This window comes from Solanum pennellii, chromosome 12, assembly GCF_001406875.1.
Source record: "Solanum pennellii chromosome 12, SPENNV200".
NCBI classification, from domain to species: domain Eukaryota; kingdom Viridiplantae; phylum Streptophyta; class Magnoliopsida; order Solanales; family Solanaceae; genus Solanum; species Solanum pennellii.
In genome coordinates this window covers 216,140-234,627 of record NC_028648.1, presented here as the reverse complement: position 1 = coordinate 234,627, position 18,488 = coordinate 216,140, and the positions used below count along the sequence as shown (strand labels likewise).

At 34.6% G+C, this 18,488-nt stretch overlaps 4 protein-coding genes across 8 annotated transcripts in view; 3 read left to right on the top strand and 1 right to left on the bottom strand.

Moving 5' to 3' along the window:
- Positions 1-2,466: 2,466 nt before the first annotated feature.
- Positions 2,467-6,314, top strand: LOC107005237 (G-type lectin S-receptor-like serine/threonine-protein kinase At4g27290). Of its 5 annotated transcripts, none has more exons than XM_015203777.2 (9): positions 2,467-2,584; positions 2,750-2,842; positions 3,127-3,958; positions 4,094-4,231; positions 4,345-4,508; positions 4,698-4,908; positions 5,133-5,373; positions 5,448-5,598; positions 5,679-6,280. In XM_015203777.2, the coding sequence occupies exons 2-9, from the start codon at positions 2,783-2,785 to the stop codon at positions 5,982-5,984; spliced, it is 2,103 nt and encodes a 700-aa protein (XP_015059263.1). In that variant the 5' UTR covers positions 2,467-2,584; positions 2,750-2,782; the 3' UTR covers positions 5,985-6,280. The 5 variants fall into 5 exon arrangements, with proteins under 5 accessions (XP_015059263.1, XP_015059260.1, XP_015059262.1 ...); XM_015203776.2 differs by having other exon boundaries at positions 2,482-2,655; XM_015203778.2 differs by lacking the exon at positions 2,467-2,584 and having other exon boundaries at positions 2,717-2,842; positions 3,027-3,958.
- Positions 6,315-6,464: 150 nt separating this feature from the next.
- Positions 6,465-11,227, bottom strand: LOC107007717 (tRNA (guanine(37)-N1)-methyltransferase 1). Its single transcript, XM_015206446.2, has 9 exons — positions 10,278-11,227; positions 9,307-9,405; positions 8,487-8,606; positions 8,241-8,407; positions 8,066-8,136; positions 7,537-7,679; positions 7,170-7,281; positions 6,926-7,038; positions 6,465-6,840 (listed from the first exon to the last, which is right to left on the bottom strand). Exons 1-9 carry the CDS (start codon positions 11,052-11,054, stop codon positions 6,703-6,705), a joined length of 1,740 nt encoding a protein of 579 aa, XP_015061932.1. The 5' UTR covers positions 11,055-11,227; the 3' UTR covers positions 6,465-6,702.
- A 3,709-nt stretch (positions 11,228-14,936) lies between these two features.
- Positions 14,937-15,837, top strand: LOC107007142 (histone H2A.6). Its single transcript, XM_015205622.2, has 2 exons — positions 14,937-15,205; positions 15,376-15,837. The coding sequence occupies exons 1-2, from the start codon at positions 15,017-15,019 to the stop codon at positions 15,583-15,585; spliced, it is 399 nt and encodes a 132-aa protein (XP_015061108.1). The 5' UTR covers positions 14,937-15,016; the 3' UTR covers positions 15,586-15,837.
- A 1,021-nt stretch (positions 15,838-16,858) lies between these two features.
- LOC107007140 (kinesin-like protein KIN-14C) overlaps positions 16,859-18,488 on the top strand; it is a 9,955-nt gene continuing 8,325 nt past the window's right edge. Inside the window, exon 1 of the mRNA XM_027913356.1 lies at positions 16,859-17,333. The gene's annotated coding sequence lies outside the window, so the exon portion shown is untranslated. The remainder of the gene's footprint in view (positions 17,334-18,488) is intronic.

Below are 18,488 nucleotides of genomic sequence, written 5' to 3'. Positions count from 1 at the left end.
TAACATATAGGAAAGAATAGCAACATCAGCAATAAATTTTCTAATATTAAAACAAGACATTTGAAATGCTTGAATAAATATTCAAATAAAAAATAATTCTTGCCACTCTGCAGATATTACCTAAACCAAAAACACAAACATACTACTAATATTTTATGTTATGATTATATTAATTTATATGTGGTGTCCACCGCATAAATAAAAATTCCAGCACATAACTTTTCACATTTATACTTTCCCTTCTAGATGATCTCAGGTCTTTATTGTCATGCATCTCACTTTTTCCATTATTTTAAAATATTTTTCTACAATTCTGTAAGTGGAAATATAAAATTACTTATCGTAGACACTTGAATATATATATTGAAAGAAAGAAAGAATATTTTTTCTTTTACCGTACATTTTTCATCAACTTTTTTGTTCCATCTAATTACTTTTAAATTCATTTTATAACGCTTAAAATATTACCTCGTGTTTTATATATTAAAAATTAATAGAAGAAATGAGTAGTAACTCAAGTTGGATGCCTAAAATCTTTGACCAGTTCAACTGTCCAAGCAAGTAGTAACACAAGTTAAATGAGTATCTTATGGTAAGTCATAACGCCGCCGATGATGATTTTTCATATTATTATTATTACTAATATTATATTATTGTGATTGGTGTTGTTATTATTCTTATTATTATTGTTATTTTTATGGTTATTATTGCTGCTATTGCTATTGTTATTGTTATTATTAAGTCTATACATATACTTAATTAGGTCTTAGTCTATATATTTAGTTAGTTGTCATTGAATCTAATAATATTTATAAAGATTACTAAAATGCAAGTGTTACTAGTAATTACGGCCTCTAATTAGCAACAGTTAAAACTCTTATCGTTAATTATTTATAGTTAATGTTATTTTTATTATAGTGAATATTTAATTGTTAGATCATAACTAACTATAATTTACTAATCTAAGCAGTAAAATGTACGTGTGAGAAATGTAGTGTTAAGATTGGAAGGTTGGCAGGATCCTTTCCCACTTAAAGAAGACATATATACATAAATAATTGTAAATAGGTGAAGGAATATTTTAGTTGGTTAAGTTTGTTATAGATTAGCCAATGACATTATACACTTGTATGCATACAATATTTACAATTACACTCGTATAAATAGATGAAGAGGGGTTGTAACACAAATAAAATATATGTTCTTTCTTCTCTTATTATTTGAATTAGAACCATCTATTTTTTGAAATCGAGAACAATGAATTTTTTCATCTTATGCTTATTAGCCTTATTTTTCACCACCACAAAAGATGTAGATGGTCGTGATACGACAGTAGTGGTACCACCATCGCTTGTTTCTCCAACAAACTCATCGAATTTATACGATATCAAATTCAGTCCACCACTAATAGTATTCATTTGTATAACTATATCCTTGAGTGCATTTGTCATAATGTATGAACTCTGGACTAATCCTCGTTTTTACTCTGATAAAATTCCATTATCAAACTAGAATGTGTGGTGTGTTTCAAAGGGTTGAAAGATGAACAAATTACACTTTGTCTTATCAAATGATGCAGTCAAGAGATAAACTTGGAGTAGGCCTTAAAAGTTCTAAAGCATGTTCTAAGTAAAGTACAAGTTGGTCCAACAATTCGTACGTAACAGATGTTTTTATCAATTCGATAAATATATAAGTAACACATGTCATTATAAAAACAGTTAAAATTCGTTCTATTTATACATGTTTTAAGTAAAAATTTGTATGTCAAAACTAAGTATATTTCTTGTTAACAAATAATAGGATGAATGAATACTTTGTGTTATATATAACTGTGGTATATATACATCAATTTAGTTATTAAAATTTATTTTGCAATATATAATGGAGCAAGTGTAATTAGGTAGAAGTAATGAGTCAGTTGATTAAGATATATTTTCATAAGTACAGCATATTCGACCTCATCAGAGAAGCAAGTTGGACCTAATGAATAAATCCAAACAAAAAAGGTTGTGTCTAAATATTTTTAAATAACAAAATTGATTAAATTTTGTATTATAGTCTGGTCTAATTTGGTTGAAATATTAAAAAAATTGTCTTAATTCTATTGATTCGAATCAAATTCGATTTGTGTACTATTATCTTATTCTTCACTTTGTACTACTTTTTACTTTTCCTTCTCATACCAGTATGTTGATTAAAAAAATAAACGAAAAAGACATTGTCTATTATTTTTCTTTTATTATCACATTATTTATTTATTTTTAATTGTTTCAACATAATTTGTTCGTTACTATATTATTTATACTTTACTATTCCTTTTTATCCTAATTTATTTTCTTTTTAATCAATCTAAAAAGAATAACACATCTTTATATTCAATAGTTCGCCATTTCATATTTATATAGTAAAGTTTGATTTAAAACGAAATTTGATAATAAAAAATCAAAAAAGTTTAGTATAAAGTATGTCCTAAATTTTTTGTTGTCGTGTGAACACACCAACCTGCTGAATCCTGAATGTCTGCGACTTCCCTGTTGATGACTCATTTTTGCAGTCTCCATTACCAAATCAGCTAAAAGTAGTAATAATACTAGTCTTTGATTGTACTGCAAAGAGCTCCAAAAATGGAAGAATTTCACTAATAGATAAGCTGTATTTTTATCATTTTCAACCATGAAGCTGCTACAAACAACTATTCATTTCTTGTTTGTTTTCTACTTATTTTCCATTTTTCAAATTTCATTAGGTGATACCATAACAACAAGTCAATTTCTCAAAGATGGTGAACCTAATATCACTTCATCAGGTGGAAGTTTTCAAATGGGTTTTTTCAGTCCAGGTAATTCGAAAAATCGTTATCTAGGTATATGGTATAGTAACATATCTGTAACTACTGTTGTTTGGGTTGCCAATAGAGAAGCTCCTTTAGCAACTAATTCAGGTACTCTAAAAGTTATCAAACCAGGAATACTTGTTATAGTGAATGATAGTAACCACATCATATGGTCTACCAATACTTCCAGATCTGTGCAAAACCCTGTTGCAAAATTGCTTGATTCTGGAAATCTTGTTGTTATGGATGCTGTTGGTGATGATATTGAAATTGGGGATTTTCTCTGGCAGAGTTTTGATTACCCAACTGATACCCTTTTGCCCGGGATGAAAATTGGGTGGAATTTTGTGACTGGGAAGGAACTGTATCTGTCTTCGTGGAAGAACGAGGAGGATCCAGCTCCGGGTGATTATACGTACCATTGTGATCCTTCTGGTTACTTGCAGAATGTGTTGAAGAAAGGTTCTAAGGAGGTATACAGATCTGGGCCATGGAATGGCTTAAGGTTTAGCGGAGCAACAAATTCAAGACAAAGTCCATTTTATACATTTGGTGTCATCTCAACTAAAAATGAGGTGTATTTTAGTTATCACCTTCTAGCTTCGGTTATTACAAGGTTTTGTTTGAATCCGAATGGTGCGTTACAACGATGGACTTGGGGCGATAGGAATAAAGGTTGGGCACTTTACCTTTCATTACCAACGGATAATTGTGATACTTATAAGTTGTGTGGAGGATATGGTAGTTGTAATAGTTTGAATTCTCCGGTATGTGGATGTTTAGATAAGTTCGAGCCTAAACATGTTGAAGATTGGGGGAAGGCAGATTGGTCTAGTGGTTGTGTTAGGAGGATTGATCTGAATTGCATCAAGGGAGATGGTTTTTTGAAGTATACGAAACTTAAATTACCAGACACGCGGAATTCATGGTTTAATGCGACTATGAACCTTGAAGAATGCCGGAAAGTTTGCTTGAAAAATTGCTCGTGTATGGCTTATTCAAATCTTGACATACGCAATGGAGGAACCGGTTGCTTACTGTGGTTTGAAGATCTACTAGATATTCGACAGCTAGCCAAAGAAGGACAAGATATCTACATTAGAATGGCTGCCTCAGAATTAGGTAACAAGTTTATTGCTGAAAATGTAAACTTAATAGCTTTGAGATTGAAAATAACAGAGCTTTAATGTAGTCCTGTCTAACAAGCTGATGGAGAAAGTTGAACGGATTACTTATATTTGGGTTGAATACTTGCAGCTAGTCAGGTGAAATCAAATGGACACAGAGGAAAATCACTATCCTGGATTATCCCCTTATCGGCTGGAGTGATTTTGGTAATCCTAAGCCTAGTGGTCTGGATTAGAAGAAGGAAGATAGCTTCAGAGAAAAAGAAAGGTAACCCATTATATGTTCGGAATATAATTAGTAGATGAATTCAAATTCAAAGGAAAATCGTTCTTGTCTAGTATTTGCCAAACTGAATTTGATACATCGGGGTCTTTTGGCAGGATGCTGTGGGCGCAATGGCAATTACAAGATGGATTACCTCAACGGAAACCTCAGCGAAGAATATGAGTTACCACTGTTTGACTTATCTACAATAGCTAAATCTACAAACAACTTTTCAGGGACGAGCAAAATTGGAGAGGGTGGATATGGACCTGTTTACAAGGTAATCACTTATAGCATTTGCAGTTGTTGAAGAGTTTATAGTTTTTGAAGAGTTTTATAAACACCAGCTAGACTTGATTGAATTTATAATAGTTGCTCAATTCTTCGAAATTCGAGGTTCTACCTTTTGGTGGAAGTATAATTTGACTTTCATGTGAAAAAAATTAACGTGTAGATATATGATGTTTAGGGCGTGCTTGAACACGGACAGGAAATAGCTGTGAAGCGGCTGTCTAGGACTTCCACACAAGGACAAGATGAGTTCATGAATGAAGTGATGTATATTGTGAAACTTCAGCATAGAAATCTTGTGAAGATTCTCGGATGTTGTATCGAAGGAGAAGAAAAAATGTTGATCTATGAGTACATGCCAAATGGAAGTCTTGATTCATTTATATTTGGTATGGATTTCTCAAAAAAAAATAAAAAAAAATTGTGCTTAACAATTACATTTCAGTTGAATAGATGCCCTGTAGGAGTACCCAAATAATCCTCTTGGCCCAAAGTTATGTTTTTTATTGTTACTTTTCTGATAAAAGAAGTTCTTATTTAGTTAGATGTTTGAATCCCACTCTCAGTTTTACCTATTTTGTGTGAATTAATGGTCCAACTATGAAACTTTTAGCAGATGACACACGAAGCACGGTATTAGACTGGTCTAAGCGCTTTCACATAATCAACGGTATAGCTCGGGGACTTATGTATCTGCATCAAGATTCTCAGTTGAGGATCATTCACAGGGACCTGAAAGCTAACAACATTTTACTAGACAATGACATGAATCCAAAGATATCAGACTTCGGTATAGCAAGAAGTTGTGAAGATGACAAGTTTGGAGCCAAGACACACCGAGTAGTTGGAACATAGTAAGAACCTTGAGATTATCATAGTATGTTTAACCAGCATTAGTAATGCTAATTTCTGTTCACATTTTATGCAGTGGCTACCTCTCACCGGAATATGCTGTACATGGTGTCTACTCGGTGAAGTCAGATGTATTTAGCTTTGGTGTCTTAGTTCTTGAAATTGTAAGTGGGAAAGGGAACAGAAAATTCTCTCATCCGGATCATAACCTTAACCTCCTTGGACATGTAAGGGTTGTGTTTTTTACTGTCCATCAATAAATTATCTCGTAAACATGGTCATGCTAACACGACACTAAAATCTACAGGCATGGACACTCTATAAAGAAGGTAGATCAATGGAATTACTCGGGGATTTCCCCGTTGATGTCTGTTCTACACCTGAAGTTATACGATCAATCCATGTTGGTCTATTGTGTGTGCAACATCGTCCAGAAGATCGTCCAAGTATGTCTTCAGTGGTTATGATGTTAAACAATGAAGGTGTACTGCCACCTGCTAAACAACCAGCTTTCTTCGTAGAAACAAATACACCAGATAGTGAATTCTCTTCTAGTCGACATGCACATAGTACAGTGAATGAGATCACCATCACAACATTAGATCCCAGATAGTAAATTCTTCATTGCAAATAGCAATCCTTCATTCTTTTCTTCTTTGTAGCAATGTAGGGCGAAAGTTCCCACTCCAGCTACTCAAGAAGAGTGCAGTCATCTTCTTGTAACATGGTGCAAAAACATTTTCTTTTAACTATTTCACTAGAACTTATTACTTTGTACAAAGGTGAATAGGAATCGATCTCAAATAGTTTCAGTTTAACGCAGAATTGACCCGATTGATGGACCAATTTTGCTTTCACAACTGTATAGTTTTTTTATGTAATATGCATCACTTTTTTAAACTTTCAAAAGTATTTTCTTTTATGAAGTTCTAAATTTTGTTTATGTTTGAAAATATAACATATTTTTCATCTTTGTATTGCTGCCTTTTGTAATTCTGGTCAACATAAACTTCAATCAATCAATTCTTATAACAGTTTATTTTATAGTCAAGCATCCTCAAGAAGCAATAGTACACAGAAAACATAATAAGAGAAGTACCAAAACAAAAAAAATCTTGCAGATAAAGCTTGTTATACACAACCTCAACGCCTCAAGTAAAGAACTAGAAATCTAAAAACAGAATACAGAACAAGATATTCAACTTAGAAACTTTCTCATTATAATTTTTCTCCTATATATGCTTTCGATAAAACTCATTTACATCCGAAACTGGGATAGACAGTAACATGTAGTTGTTGACGAAGTCTTCAATTACTCAAACAATAATTACTTATAGAGTTAACTTAGCAAATGCCACTGTCTCAGGCAGAACAAATGATGCACACAACATCCATTTTCCTGGTGCAACAAGGCGAACTTTGTGCATCTGTACCTCAAAAGCCACCTCAGACAGTGCAATCCTGATTTTCTGTTCAAGTTCAAAGAAGAAAAACTCAGCATTCCCCCTCGGTAATACCAGATGAAAAGAAATAGCGCACAAACTAACAACCGACCTCATGAAAATCGAATTCAGGATCCTGAGCTTTCGAAAAACCATATACATGAATCCTTGGCAAGGTAAATTGCTTATCCGCGTGCTTATTTCTGAAAATTCCTCTAAAAGAATCTGCAAACATGAGAAAAGCAGTTATGTATGGGTAAACATCTAGATAAATGATTGGAGCCTTTAGGATTAAAACAATAAATCAACTTTTGGGCAAACTTCCCACTTGTAATAATATATATATGATTGCGTACCAAGAAATTCTGCAGCATCATTAGGCAAATTCATTACTACTTGAGTAATTGGCCTAGCTTTTTCACTTGCAAAAATGCTGTCAATGAACCTCCTCCCATCCATGTTAAAAATCTACAAAATAAACAAGATCACTATTTTGTGACACCATATATCACTGGATAAGTGAATTCAAGAAACCAAAAGTTAAATATAAATCATGCATACACCTGCAAGATCAAGGGTGTAAAATAAGTGAACTGATGTCGGTGAGTTTGTACCTCAAGATCACTGTTTTTTACTATATATATGTTATATGTAGATCTTATGCATTATTCAAAACTTAGTGACATACCAGAAAATATTACTTGCATGTAGATGAATTTATACCTCAATCTTCCTCTCAAGTTTGTTACGGACACAGTTTCTCTCCAGATATTCAACAGCATTAGGGTTCAAATCATTAGCGTATACATATTTGACCTTCTTTGCAGCAGATATTGCAATGGGACCCACCCCAGCAAAAACATCACCTATAGAGAAATAAACAACTGTGAGAAACAGAGAGAACAAAAGGATATAATGCAAGTTAAAAGAGAAACCACACAAAGATTAATTCAGATAATAAGCAAATGACAGAACAGTTTGGAGCAGACCAGTTCATTCATATTAATTTAGGTACTCTTGAAGTAGTGTCAGTTTCTTTAGTTTTGTACTGTCACATGCATATTGCTAAACTTAAGAAAAAACTCAAGTAGGATAATTCTTTTAAGACTTCTAAAATAGAAACTGCTGACCCTATGATAGGCTAAATAGTGTGAGTGTAGTGGAACTCGAAAAAAGAAATCAAAGTGGAATCGTAGAGTTACCAAGTCTGGAACTCAAGTATGCATGTAACATAGTATTCAAGAAAACTTACAAACAACATCATTGTTGGTGAAGCAACTAAGAAGCCTTTGCCTTTCGGTTGCCAGCCTAGAATTCCAATATCTACCAGAAAATGACAATTTATAGAAGAAAAAAAACAAGGAATATCAGATTCTGCTAATAGGAGGCTTTCATCTTTACTTCTATTCTTATTAGCTTACACTCACACTGCTGCTAAATCAACATCAAAATAGAGTCCATTCTCGACTACAGTTGTAACAAGAGAATGATTTCCTGCCAGAACTTCGAGCTGCATTGTTCTGTAGTCATTGTGGATGACATCAGTTTTATTGACAACTGTTTGTATCTTCGGCTTGTTCTTGTCCAGGATAACCTGTAAAAAACAATCTCAAGAAATAAGCTGAAACTCATAGAACCATAAAAAATGTGGTAGATGTGTAGAAACCAGGTACCTTTGCAATAAGTTTCTTGTATGGGAAATGCTCATCTCTCAAGTTTAGATGGGCAATATGCCCAACTGTCTCAAAAGCTGAAGGAACAATCATACCTTGTGGAAGCAAGACCTCTAAGACCTGCAAGATGCAAATCCCTCATTTTTGCAAGATCCACCAGCTACTTATCCATATTCATGACAGTTCCAATATTCCACACAGCACAGCTCAACCGGATGAATGCAAAAGTAAATAGGAATAAAGCAAAGGCTTCGCCTTATAAATCCCATCCAACTATACACTACTTACGATATATTCAAGAGTACGGTAATTGACAAAGCACATGTTGATTTACCCATGAACCTTCCATACTCGACAGGAAATAGGAAATGCTTAAACGGCTAAAAGGAATATCCATCCTAGAAAGGCATTACAAATAGCAAAACTGAGACACATGGTCAACAATATTTGAGGGACATACCCTCATTCAGGAGGAATATATGGTGTTGGCAATGGGCTCTGATGATGCAGACTTTTCCTGTGCTTAACAACTTATGCCAAGCTCAGAATACTAGTGTGGCTGAACTATGGGACAGGACAAGGGTGGAACCTTTATCTTAGAAGGATCCCGAATGACTGGGAGATGACCTTTATAGCAGTTTTTCTGAATATAGTCCCTCAAAACCTCAATCTTACAGAAGAAAAGAACAGTTTGGTGTAGAAGGTGGACAACAGAGGTATTTTTACTGTCAGCTCAGCTTACAAAGACTTGTCAACATCATTGGCTGTTGTGATGGGGGACTACACGTAAAATTTACCATTCTCAAAAAAAGGGACATACCTCATTCATTTGCCAATAGTTGTATAATATTGTCAACTTGCATCTCACAATTTCAAAACTTAATCTTGTACTTTCCTCATTGTGTTCTTTGAGGACTGCCTGCAAACATAGTCCAAATTCGTAACAAAGGGGTCATTAGCCTTCAAAAATTAGCAAGAAGTTGAATCTAAGCATTTAATTTCTACTTTGAATGAGTAACAAGCATTCCATAACCACCCATCTCCCTTGACCAGTATCAAATTACTTGTTTAACTGATATAAACACATGTGGCGCATCTTAGAGTTTGAAATTAAGATCAAGATGAATTACCCTAAAAACAAGTGTTCTTCAAGATTTGTTTAGACATATAATTCATCTAGTAGACTTGTTTGGTAAAACATGCATGACACTCATACCCTCCAACTATCCAATTTTATTCGCTACTACAGCAGGAAAGTGAATCAATGATGACAAAAGTGCTAAAGTATATTGATTTACAACACTGTCTTGATATGTATTATATCAACAATACACCAATTAATGAATGTCTAACTATATTTAAGGTCCCAATCCTTCCATTCTTGTTTCTGAGACAATAGCTCTCTTGACAAATTTCATAACATACTTCATAATTTGCAGCCATGAAAGAAACAGGTGCTTGTCAATAAACTACAACCAAACAAGATTTTCTTTTTGTAATTGGCCTGCCACTCCTATCCTTTCTCTACCTAAATACCAGACTTGGTTAACCAGCTAGAATTCGAACTCATGACATGAACTTATCATACATATACTGCTGCACAACTTCTGTAGTGGAACAAAAGCTGAAGGGGCTCAGCAGTCAGCACTCGGATAGGGGAATAATTGCAGGTAGAACGAAAAGCAAAAAAGCACCATATTTCAATTCCAAGTGTTAACAAGACATTACTCATGAAACTCAAAGCATATGCACAACTTACAAAGTACTATAGTTCTAAAACAAAACAGAAACCTTAATAGCCTCGGGCATTTCCTCTATCCCCTTGTTCGCGTACCTCTCATCCAATAGCAATAACCTCGTGCATCCATTCCATTTTCTCCTTCTAAAATCATCACCCAATAAGCCACTGAAATCCTCATCTCCACTCCCCTCTTCTTCAACCACCTCCACCATTGACATATCACTTCTCCCATACCCTCTCCTTTTCCTTACATTTCCCTCTTTTTCCTCTCTCTTCCATTTTTTCTTCTTCGGCCGCGATATTTTAGCCAAATTCTCAAACTTTACATATCCTATCGAATTGAAAGTCTTTGCAAGCTTATCTCTATACAATACCGAACACATTTTCTCCCCATCACCTTCACCTTTCCCATAAATTCTCCGTTCCAATACTGTTTGTGTTTCATCATCAGTAGTATTATCATTTCCAATAAACTCCTTCAAGTCGTCATCAATATCATCACCGGCAACCCTAGCAATGTTACGAATGCGCGGCCAATTTAAAAGGTGTCCGCGTAATCTGCTCTCGAGTGAGAAACATTGTTCTGCAGGGACTCGTAAAGCAGTGATATCGAAGACTCTAGTGAAGCTTTCTTCGTCGGAGTTTCGGTGTGAAGTTTTGTGGCCTTTGTGGAGGGAAGGTCCATAGGAAAGGTGTTGTGGTAAGGTCGAGGTAATGGCGGCGGCGGAGGCGGAAAGGGAAGAAGATAGAGGTTTGGGGAAGAAGCGGGAAGTAAAAGGGGTGATTCTGTTAAGTATAATGACGGCGGGCAATGGATACAGAGCCATTTTAGCCCTTTCTGTTGCAAATTAGGATTCAAATCAGGCAAAAGGAATCAGCTTTCTCAGTTTCGAAAAGAAAACATTTTTCCGCCAACAATTATTTAGAAGTTGTAGCTGTCTGTAACAACTTCAGCTAACTTTCCAATAGACAATTGCAGTGGAAGGAGTATTAGTTAATATAGGAGATGCGGAATGAGTGAATTACAAATAATAAAGGGTTTGGATTAAAAGTAGCTAAATGAAATTTAACTTTGAGATTAGTCGAGAGGTTATCATATACACGTTGACGTTGAGGGAAAGAGTGGAGAGGTGAAAAGAAATTAGTATCCTACAATTCTCAACTTCTTCTTGCCTCTTCTCTCTTCTTTTCAACTCCGTTCTGATCTTGTCTTCTTCTTCTTTCGTTTCAGGTTGAGATCAAGGAACTTCATCTTGCTATCTTTATTTAGTTCTTTTTCGATTCTCTAAATTAGCTTGTGTTTTAGTTTAGTTACTATTTTATTGAATTTTGAGTTAAATTAATAACAATTGGTATCAGAATCACTACTTCCACAACTGTCGTTGGTCACTTATGGCTGAAGGCACTCGAATGCGAAGTATGGACGAGAAGTTAGCCCATCATGATGAACTGATGATCGAACTCCAGAATAGACAACAAACTTTGACGGCCACTCAACATGGAATTTAGGGTACCTTAGAGCTCCTACTATATTGTATTAATGTCATGGATTGTATTGTATTACAGATAAGTACCCTATACCAGTAGCGCATGACTATTGGATAAATTACAAGGGTCTGTGATTTTTTCAAAGGTGAATTTGCAAGCTGGATACCATCAGATCAAGATGAAGCCTGAAGATGTGTTCAAAACTGCATTTAGGACCCAAATGGGTCATTATGAGCTCAAGGTAATGCCCTTTGGGCTCACCAATGCTCCTGCAACCTTCCAAGCATTGATGAATCAGGTATTTCTTCCCCAACTCAGGAAGTTTGTCTTGGTGTTTTTTGATGATATACTAGTGTATAGTAGGTCCCGTGCAGACCATGTAGTTCACCTAAAGGTTGTGTTTGAAATGATTAGAAAACAATCTGTGTATGCTAAGAGATATAAATGCTCATTTGGTCAATCACAAGTGAAGTATCTAGGCCATATCATTACATCTGAAGGGGTGTCTACCGATCCAAGCAAGGTCCAGTCTATGAGTGAGTGGCCTACTTCTACCACCTTGCGAGCACTTAGAGGTTTTTTGGGCTTACGGGCTATTATAGAAAGTATGTCCGCAATTATGACATCATTTGCAAGCCACTGACTGATTAAGGATACTTTTAGGTGGAATGAAAAGGATGATCAAGCCTTTATAGCTTGGAAACATGCCATTCCCGCTGCTCATGTCTTGGCTTTACCTGATTATACTATGAGTTTATTGTGGAGACTGATGCAAGCTTAACCAGAATTGGTGTTGTTCTTACGCAAGGTAATAGACCCATAACTTACTTCAGTAAAGTTTTGGCTCCTAAAAATAAAAGGGAAATCCATCGATATATGTGAAGGAATACATAACACTTCTTAATGTTGTAGACAAATGGAGTCACTATCTTCAATATAAGCACTTTGTGATCAAAACCGAACATCACAGCCTAAAGTATCTCCTGGAGAAAAAAGTTACATTTGATGTACAACAAAAGGGTCTAACTAAACTATTGGGTCTAGATTATGAGGTGTAGTACAAAAAGAATGCTGAGAACAAGGTGACAGATGCATTATCTAGGCAATTTTAGGATAAGGAACGCAACATGCTCCATGCCTTAGATGGTGTGTCATCTATTAGTGCTATGGTGCCTACTTGGGTGCAAGAAATTCATAAAAACTATGAAGATCTTAAAGTCACTGTACTAATATCTGAGTTCTCCATGGCTCACTTGGATTCTCATCTATTCCATTATTCTTCTGGTATTTTAAGAAGAAAGTGCAAGGTTTATGTGGATAGCAGTGGTGGTTTAAGACACCAACTGATCACCACCTTTCATGACTCACCTGATGGTGGTCATTCTGGACAGTCGGGTACCTATAAAAGGTTAGCACAACTGTTTTATTGGCCTGGAATGAGACAAATGGTAATACAACATGTGGAGGCTTGTGATGTGTGTCAATGAAGTAAAGATGAGAATGTGCCTTATCCATGGTTATTACAACCCCTTCCATTCCTGATCAAGCATGGAGGCATGTAAGCATGATTTTATAGAAGGATTGCCTAAGTCGAAAGGCAAAGAAGTTATTTTAGTGGTGGGGATAGGAGGACCAAGTTTGCTCACTTTATGGCCTTATCCCACCCTTTAACAGCCAGCACAGTAACAACCAAATTCTTTAAGCATGTGTATATGCTCCATGGGTTGTCTGTGTCCATTGTGTCCGACAAGGACAATATATTTTTGAGCAATTTCTAGCAAAATATATTTAGATTACTGGGAACTCAGTTGCACTACATCATTGCACATCACCTTCAAAGTGATGGACAATCTGAGAGAGTTAATAAGTGCATCAAAAACTACCTTAGATGCATGACCTCTCATAAACCAACTCAGTGGAGCCAGTGGTTGCCTCTTTCCGTATGGTTGTACAATACAAACTTTCACATTGGTATTCAATGCACTCCGTTTGAAACATTGGTTATATACCTCCTCATTTGGCTATTGCCCCTATGCTCGACATCACAATCCATGCAGTGGAAGATGTAATCATGAAGAGACGTCAACTTTAACAACTCCTCCTGGACAATTTGTTGAAAGCTCAAGAGAGAATGAATTTATAGCATTGTTAAATCTGCATGAGTTGACACGGATGAGTGTTGTGAAAAAGGAAAAAAGTTTGAGCCAATTAAAAAGTTGCCCTTACATCGTTCGATGATTTGGGGAAGACGAAAGCATTAAGATTCAACAGTTTCTTAATTTTGTAATGGACACTGTTTCTTTACCGATATTCAAGTAAGTGTCACACTTTGAACTTAGGATTCGGTCTGGAAGTTCCACGTTGAAGGGCAAAGCGCTTCCTAATATCTAAGGAGGCTAGAACAAAGTCATCTTGATTAAAAATAATAAATACTTACCATTTCATCATAACTTTTGTTAGTGAACTTCCTTTAACTCGTCATATAAACATTAAAGAAAGCCGTAATATGATAAATGCAATCAACAAATTAGTTGCTACTTTTGTGTAGTAAATTAATTTCATAGCCTAGGTAGAACCATTGAAATGTTGGAAGATGTATCTACAATTAGGAGGAATTTTGATAGGTGTTGTAAGAGTCAGATCCTTGCAGGTACAAAAACTTGTAATCTTAAATACTTATATTATTTTATTGTGTGAGATACACGGCTACACACACAAAAAAGAAAGTTGGTGTGAAAATATCTAAAAAAATGTATTTATTTTGATTGAAAATGATTCAAAAGTGTAATATGATTTCTACAAACTTTGATTGAATTATTAAAAATCAAGGTATAAAATTTAGGAGAAATTTTATGTATTATCTTTTAATTTTGTGATTTCAAATACGACATATGAAAAATTAAAATTAAAATTAAAAGGAAACTCAAGAAACATCAAGGTTTTATTCACCAACTCGAAAAACATTAGGGATATATATTTGCGATCTCTAAAAACTTTAGGGATATTTTTGTGCAATTAAAAAACTTCCTCTAAATTGCCAGTTGTTCCCACGCGTGTCATACTCTAAACTCATCATCAATCCCTAAAGCGGTAAAACTCGTCAGCTTACTAATCTCACCGTTAAATCTTTTTCTGATCAGACGGCTTAAAATCACGATCCTTGTGCTTTTTTTTCATTGGTTCATTTACAAATCCTGAGTACTATATAAACACCAACTCCGATGAATCAATATCACTCACCGTTGCTCTCTATACAGCATAAATCCTATTCATATTTTTTGTGTGTTATACAGAGATTCCGATGGCAGGAAGAGGCAAGACTCTTGGTTCCGGTGCAGCAAAGAAGGCTCAATCTCGGAGTAGCAAAGCTGGTCTTCAATTTCCGGTCGGTCGTATTGCTCGTTTTCTGAAAGCCGGCAAGTATGCCGAGCGTGTTGGTGCTGGAGCTCCCGTGTACCTTGCAGCTGTTCTCGAATACCTTGCTGCTGAGGTGAATTTTGGTTTATCTTCGTTAAATTCTTTTTGTTTTTGGTTTTTCAATTTCTAGGGTTTCTGATTTGGCAATTAGCCATGGTTTTATCAGAAAGTTGATTTTTTTTTTCTGTGTTTTGTATTTTTGCTTAGTGTTTCTGATTTTGTATGTGAATTTTGGTATTTTAGGTGCTGGAATTAGCTGGAAATGCAGCTAGGGATAACAAGAAGACCAGGATAGTCCCAAGGCATATTCAGTTGGCTGTGAGGAACGATGAAGAGCTGAGCAAGCTGCTTGGTGATGTGACCATTGCTAATGGTGGTGTTATGCCCAACATCCATAACCTTTTGCTTCCTAAGAAAGCTGGCTCATCAAAGCCCTCTGCTGACGAAGATTAGGTGGAAGGATAAGAGAAGGTTTCTAGGGTTGAGGGTTAAAGTTGGTTTTTTAGTAATTGGTGTTTCTGGGTCTTAGATTCCATAGATATTAGGTGAAATCAATTATGTTTTTCTTTTGGTTTAGTCGAAGCTTCTAGGTTTTATGGTAGTCTGTATATATAAATGAAGGGATGAATGGAAAACTATGTTCTTAAATTGTCTCTCTTTGTTTCCATTTTTAATGAAATATCAACTCAATGAGTTCTATCTTCACAGTTTTCTTCCTTTTAAACATTTTATGGCTGTGAAGTTGATGTTATCATGATGAATTGATTTTGTTTTCTATAGTCATTGGGCATGTTATTTGATTTATATTACCCCTTCTCCCCAAGTTTGTCATTAGTGCTGAATGTGGCAAAATGAAGAGTTGTTAAAAACCATTGCTTATGGACATGATTGTATTTGAAGGTCTGAGCTTTTTCTTTTTTGCTGCTGATGTATATATTTGCTAAAATGCTAAGCTTTTTATGCTTATTATTGGCCTATGGTATTTAGTGGATTGTGTTTGCTTGAATGTGCCATTGGTGTACATTAACAATTCAGGGAAATGGTGTTTGATCTTGATTTGTATTAAGTTCTTATTGTTATTATGTCTTTGGTACCTTGCTATGAACCCAATTCGGCATATTAGGTGTATTATTTATATCAAGCTTTTTTTAGCACCTTAATCACTAGCTCTCTCTATGATACCATTTTTAGGCTGCACTAAATTTCAGTAACCTTTATTAGAACATACTTTAATGTGTAGTAGTGCTTATTGTATCATTCGCTGTGAAGGATTTGTTGTCATTGATATTAATTTTCCTTTCAGACAAGTTCATTCAATCATCTCTCCAGTTGGTAATAGGGTTTTAGTCATATCTTCATATCTATTATTTGATCTCTCTTTACAATAATAGATGGAACTGTCTGATGATTGATCAACAACATTGCCGATGCAAAAGGGATGTACATATGGTTGCTGGTAAATGTGGTAAGTAATATACTCATATCTATGTGGTTTGCTCATTTCCCGAAGGATGTTGGTTTATCTTTATTGTTTAGGCTTTGTTTGATGTTATGACTGCATCTAAGCTTGAGCTGTAACTGATTCTAGTTCTTTGTCTTGTTTGAGCATGAAAATTTGTAGTATTGGTCTTGGCCATATTATTGAGCTGTAACTGATACTAGCTTTTTTGTCTTGTTTGAGCACGAGGATTTGTAGTATTGGTCTTGGCCATATTATGAAGTTCAGTGGACGGTTTACTGATTCAGGCCAGTTACAAATTTCAATAACTGTTACATCTCAAAATAGATGACATACTTGTTATAGTTTCATACACTTGTAAGGTACTTTTTGTTTCTTCATTATCAATCTTGTGTGGAGTTACTGAGTTTGTTTTCTGCGGACTGTGATATTTACGAAGAGGGTTGATCCGGTTTTCTTTATAAATGATTCATCTGTGTGTTTCTTTGATCAGATTTAGTTTTACATTTTTGCCATTGCCAGTATGTTTCTCTTGTATAGTTCTCTCAAGGCATGTATGATTATAATCACTGTTTTTTAACATCAGTTGGCTGCATAATGTTTAACTCTACTGTTTTTTAGATAATGAACTTTGTTTTAGCTCTTGAGAATCAAACACTCCCTTGTTTTGGGGCTGCTGACCCAGTTTCGCGGATGTGAACAAGAGGAAGCTTGGCGATATGTGTTCAACTTGTCTTGTAAGGTGAATTCTAATTTATAGGTCTTCCAAATATGTTTGTCCATCTGTTTGCTCGTATGGAAAGAAATAAATTTGGTACTGTTTTGAAGAATGTTGTGTTTGAGAGTCAGTGAAGTCATCTGCTGCCGAATGTGTACTGTTCTTGAGGAACTTTCACGTGTACTTATGAATCCTCACTGTTTGCTCTCTCTTATCTAAATTTAGGAAGCCAATGATTCTCAGTGACTGTGTTTTAGCTTGTCTTATCATAAATTTCGGTTTTTAAGGTCTTTGCATTACCACTTTCAGGCAGAATTGGATATCAATTTAAAGGTATACCTAGAAATTTTCTAATTGTGCATTTATGAGTATGATTCATTACTTATGAAAATTTAACTGCTTTGATGACTAACCAATCATATATAATAATTTCAAACATAACTTTCTTATGAATAACATATATGTTGAAATTATTATTTATTAACAAAACTATTACTTCCTAAATCATGTTCAGATACTACTTGTGTTAGGTAGTTTAGTGCACTAGCATTCATAAAATTTAAATGAGAGTTATGAACTATTTGTTTAAATACAATTATTTACATGACAATGTCTTCTAAATAATTAATTGATCAAATTTAAAATTTATTAAAAATAGAAAAAAAATGTGAAATTTGTATTGAAATTTCTAGGTCTTTTATTTCTATGGAAATTTCTAGGTTTTTGTTTTTTTTAATTGGTTGACTAGACTTGGGAATAAAGTATAGATTTGTTAAGGATGTAGAAAACTATTTTAATGCTAATAACTTCTTCATAAAATATGATTACCCTTGAAATTCTTAATAAAACATTTTCTTCCATAAAAAACTATCAAATATGCATAACAAATTTATTTACGTTATATATATTGTTTACATGGAAAACAAGGTAAATAATGTATTACCTAATATGTGGATCATAATAGTTTTTTTAAGAAAAGTATTACCTGAACGATATCTTGTTAAATTATCTGACAATCAAAATATGATTTCTTATTATTTGTACATATGACTTGTGTTTATGTTTAGGTAAGTTATGATGTCGATTGATTTTATTCAAATTTGAGTGTGACATACGAAAGATGAATTGAAAATTTTTTGTAGCATTCTACTGCCGTGGGGTGGGGGTGGGGTGTGGGGT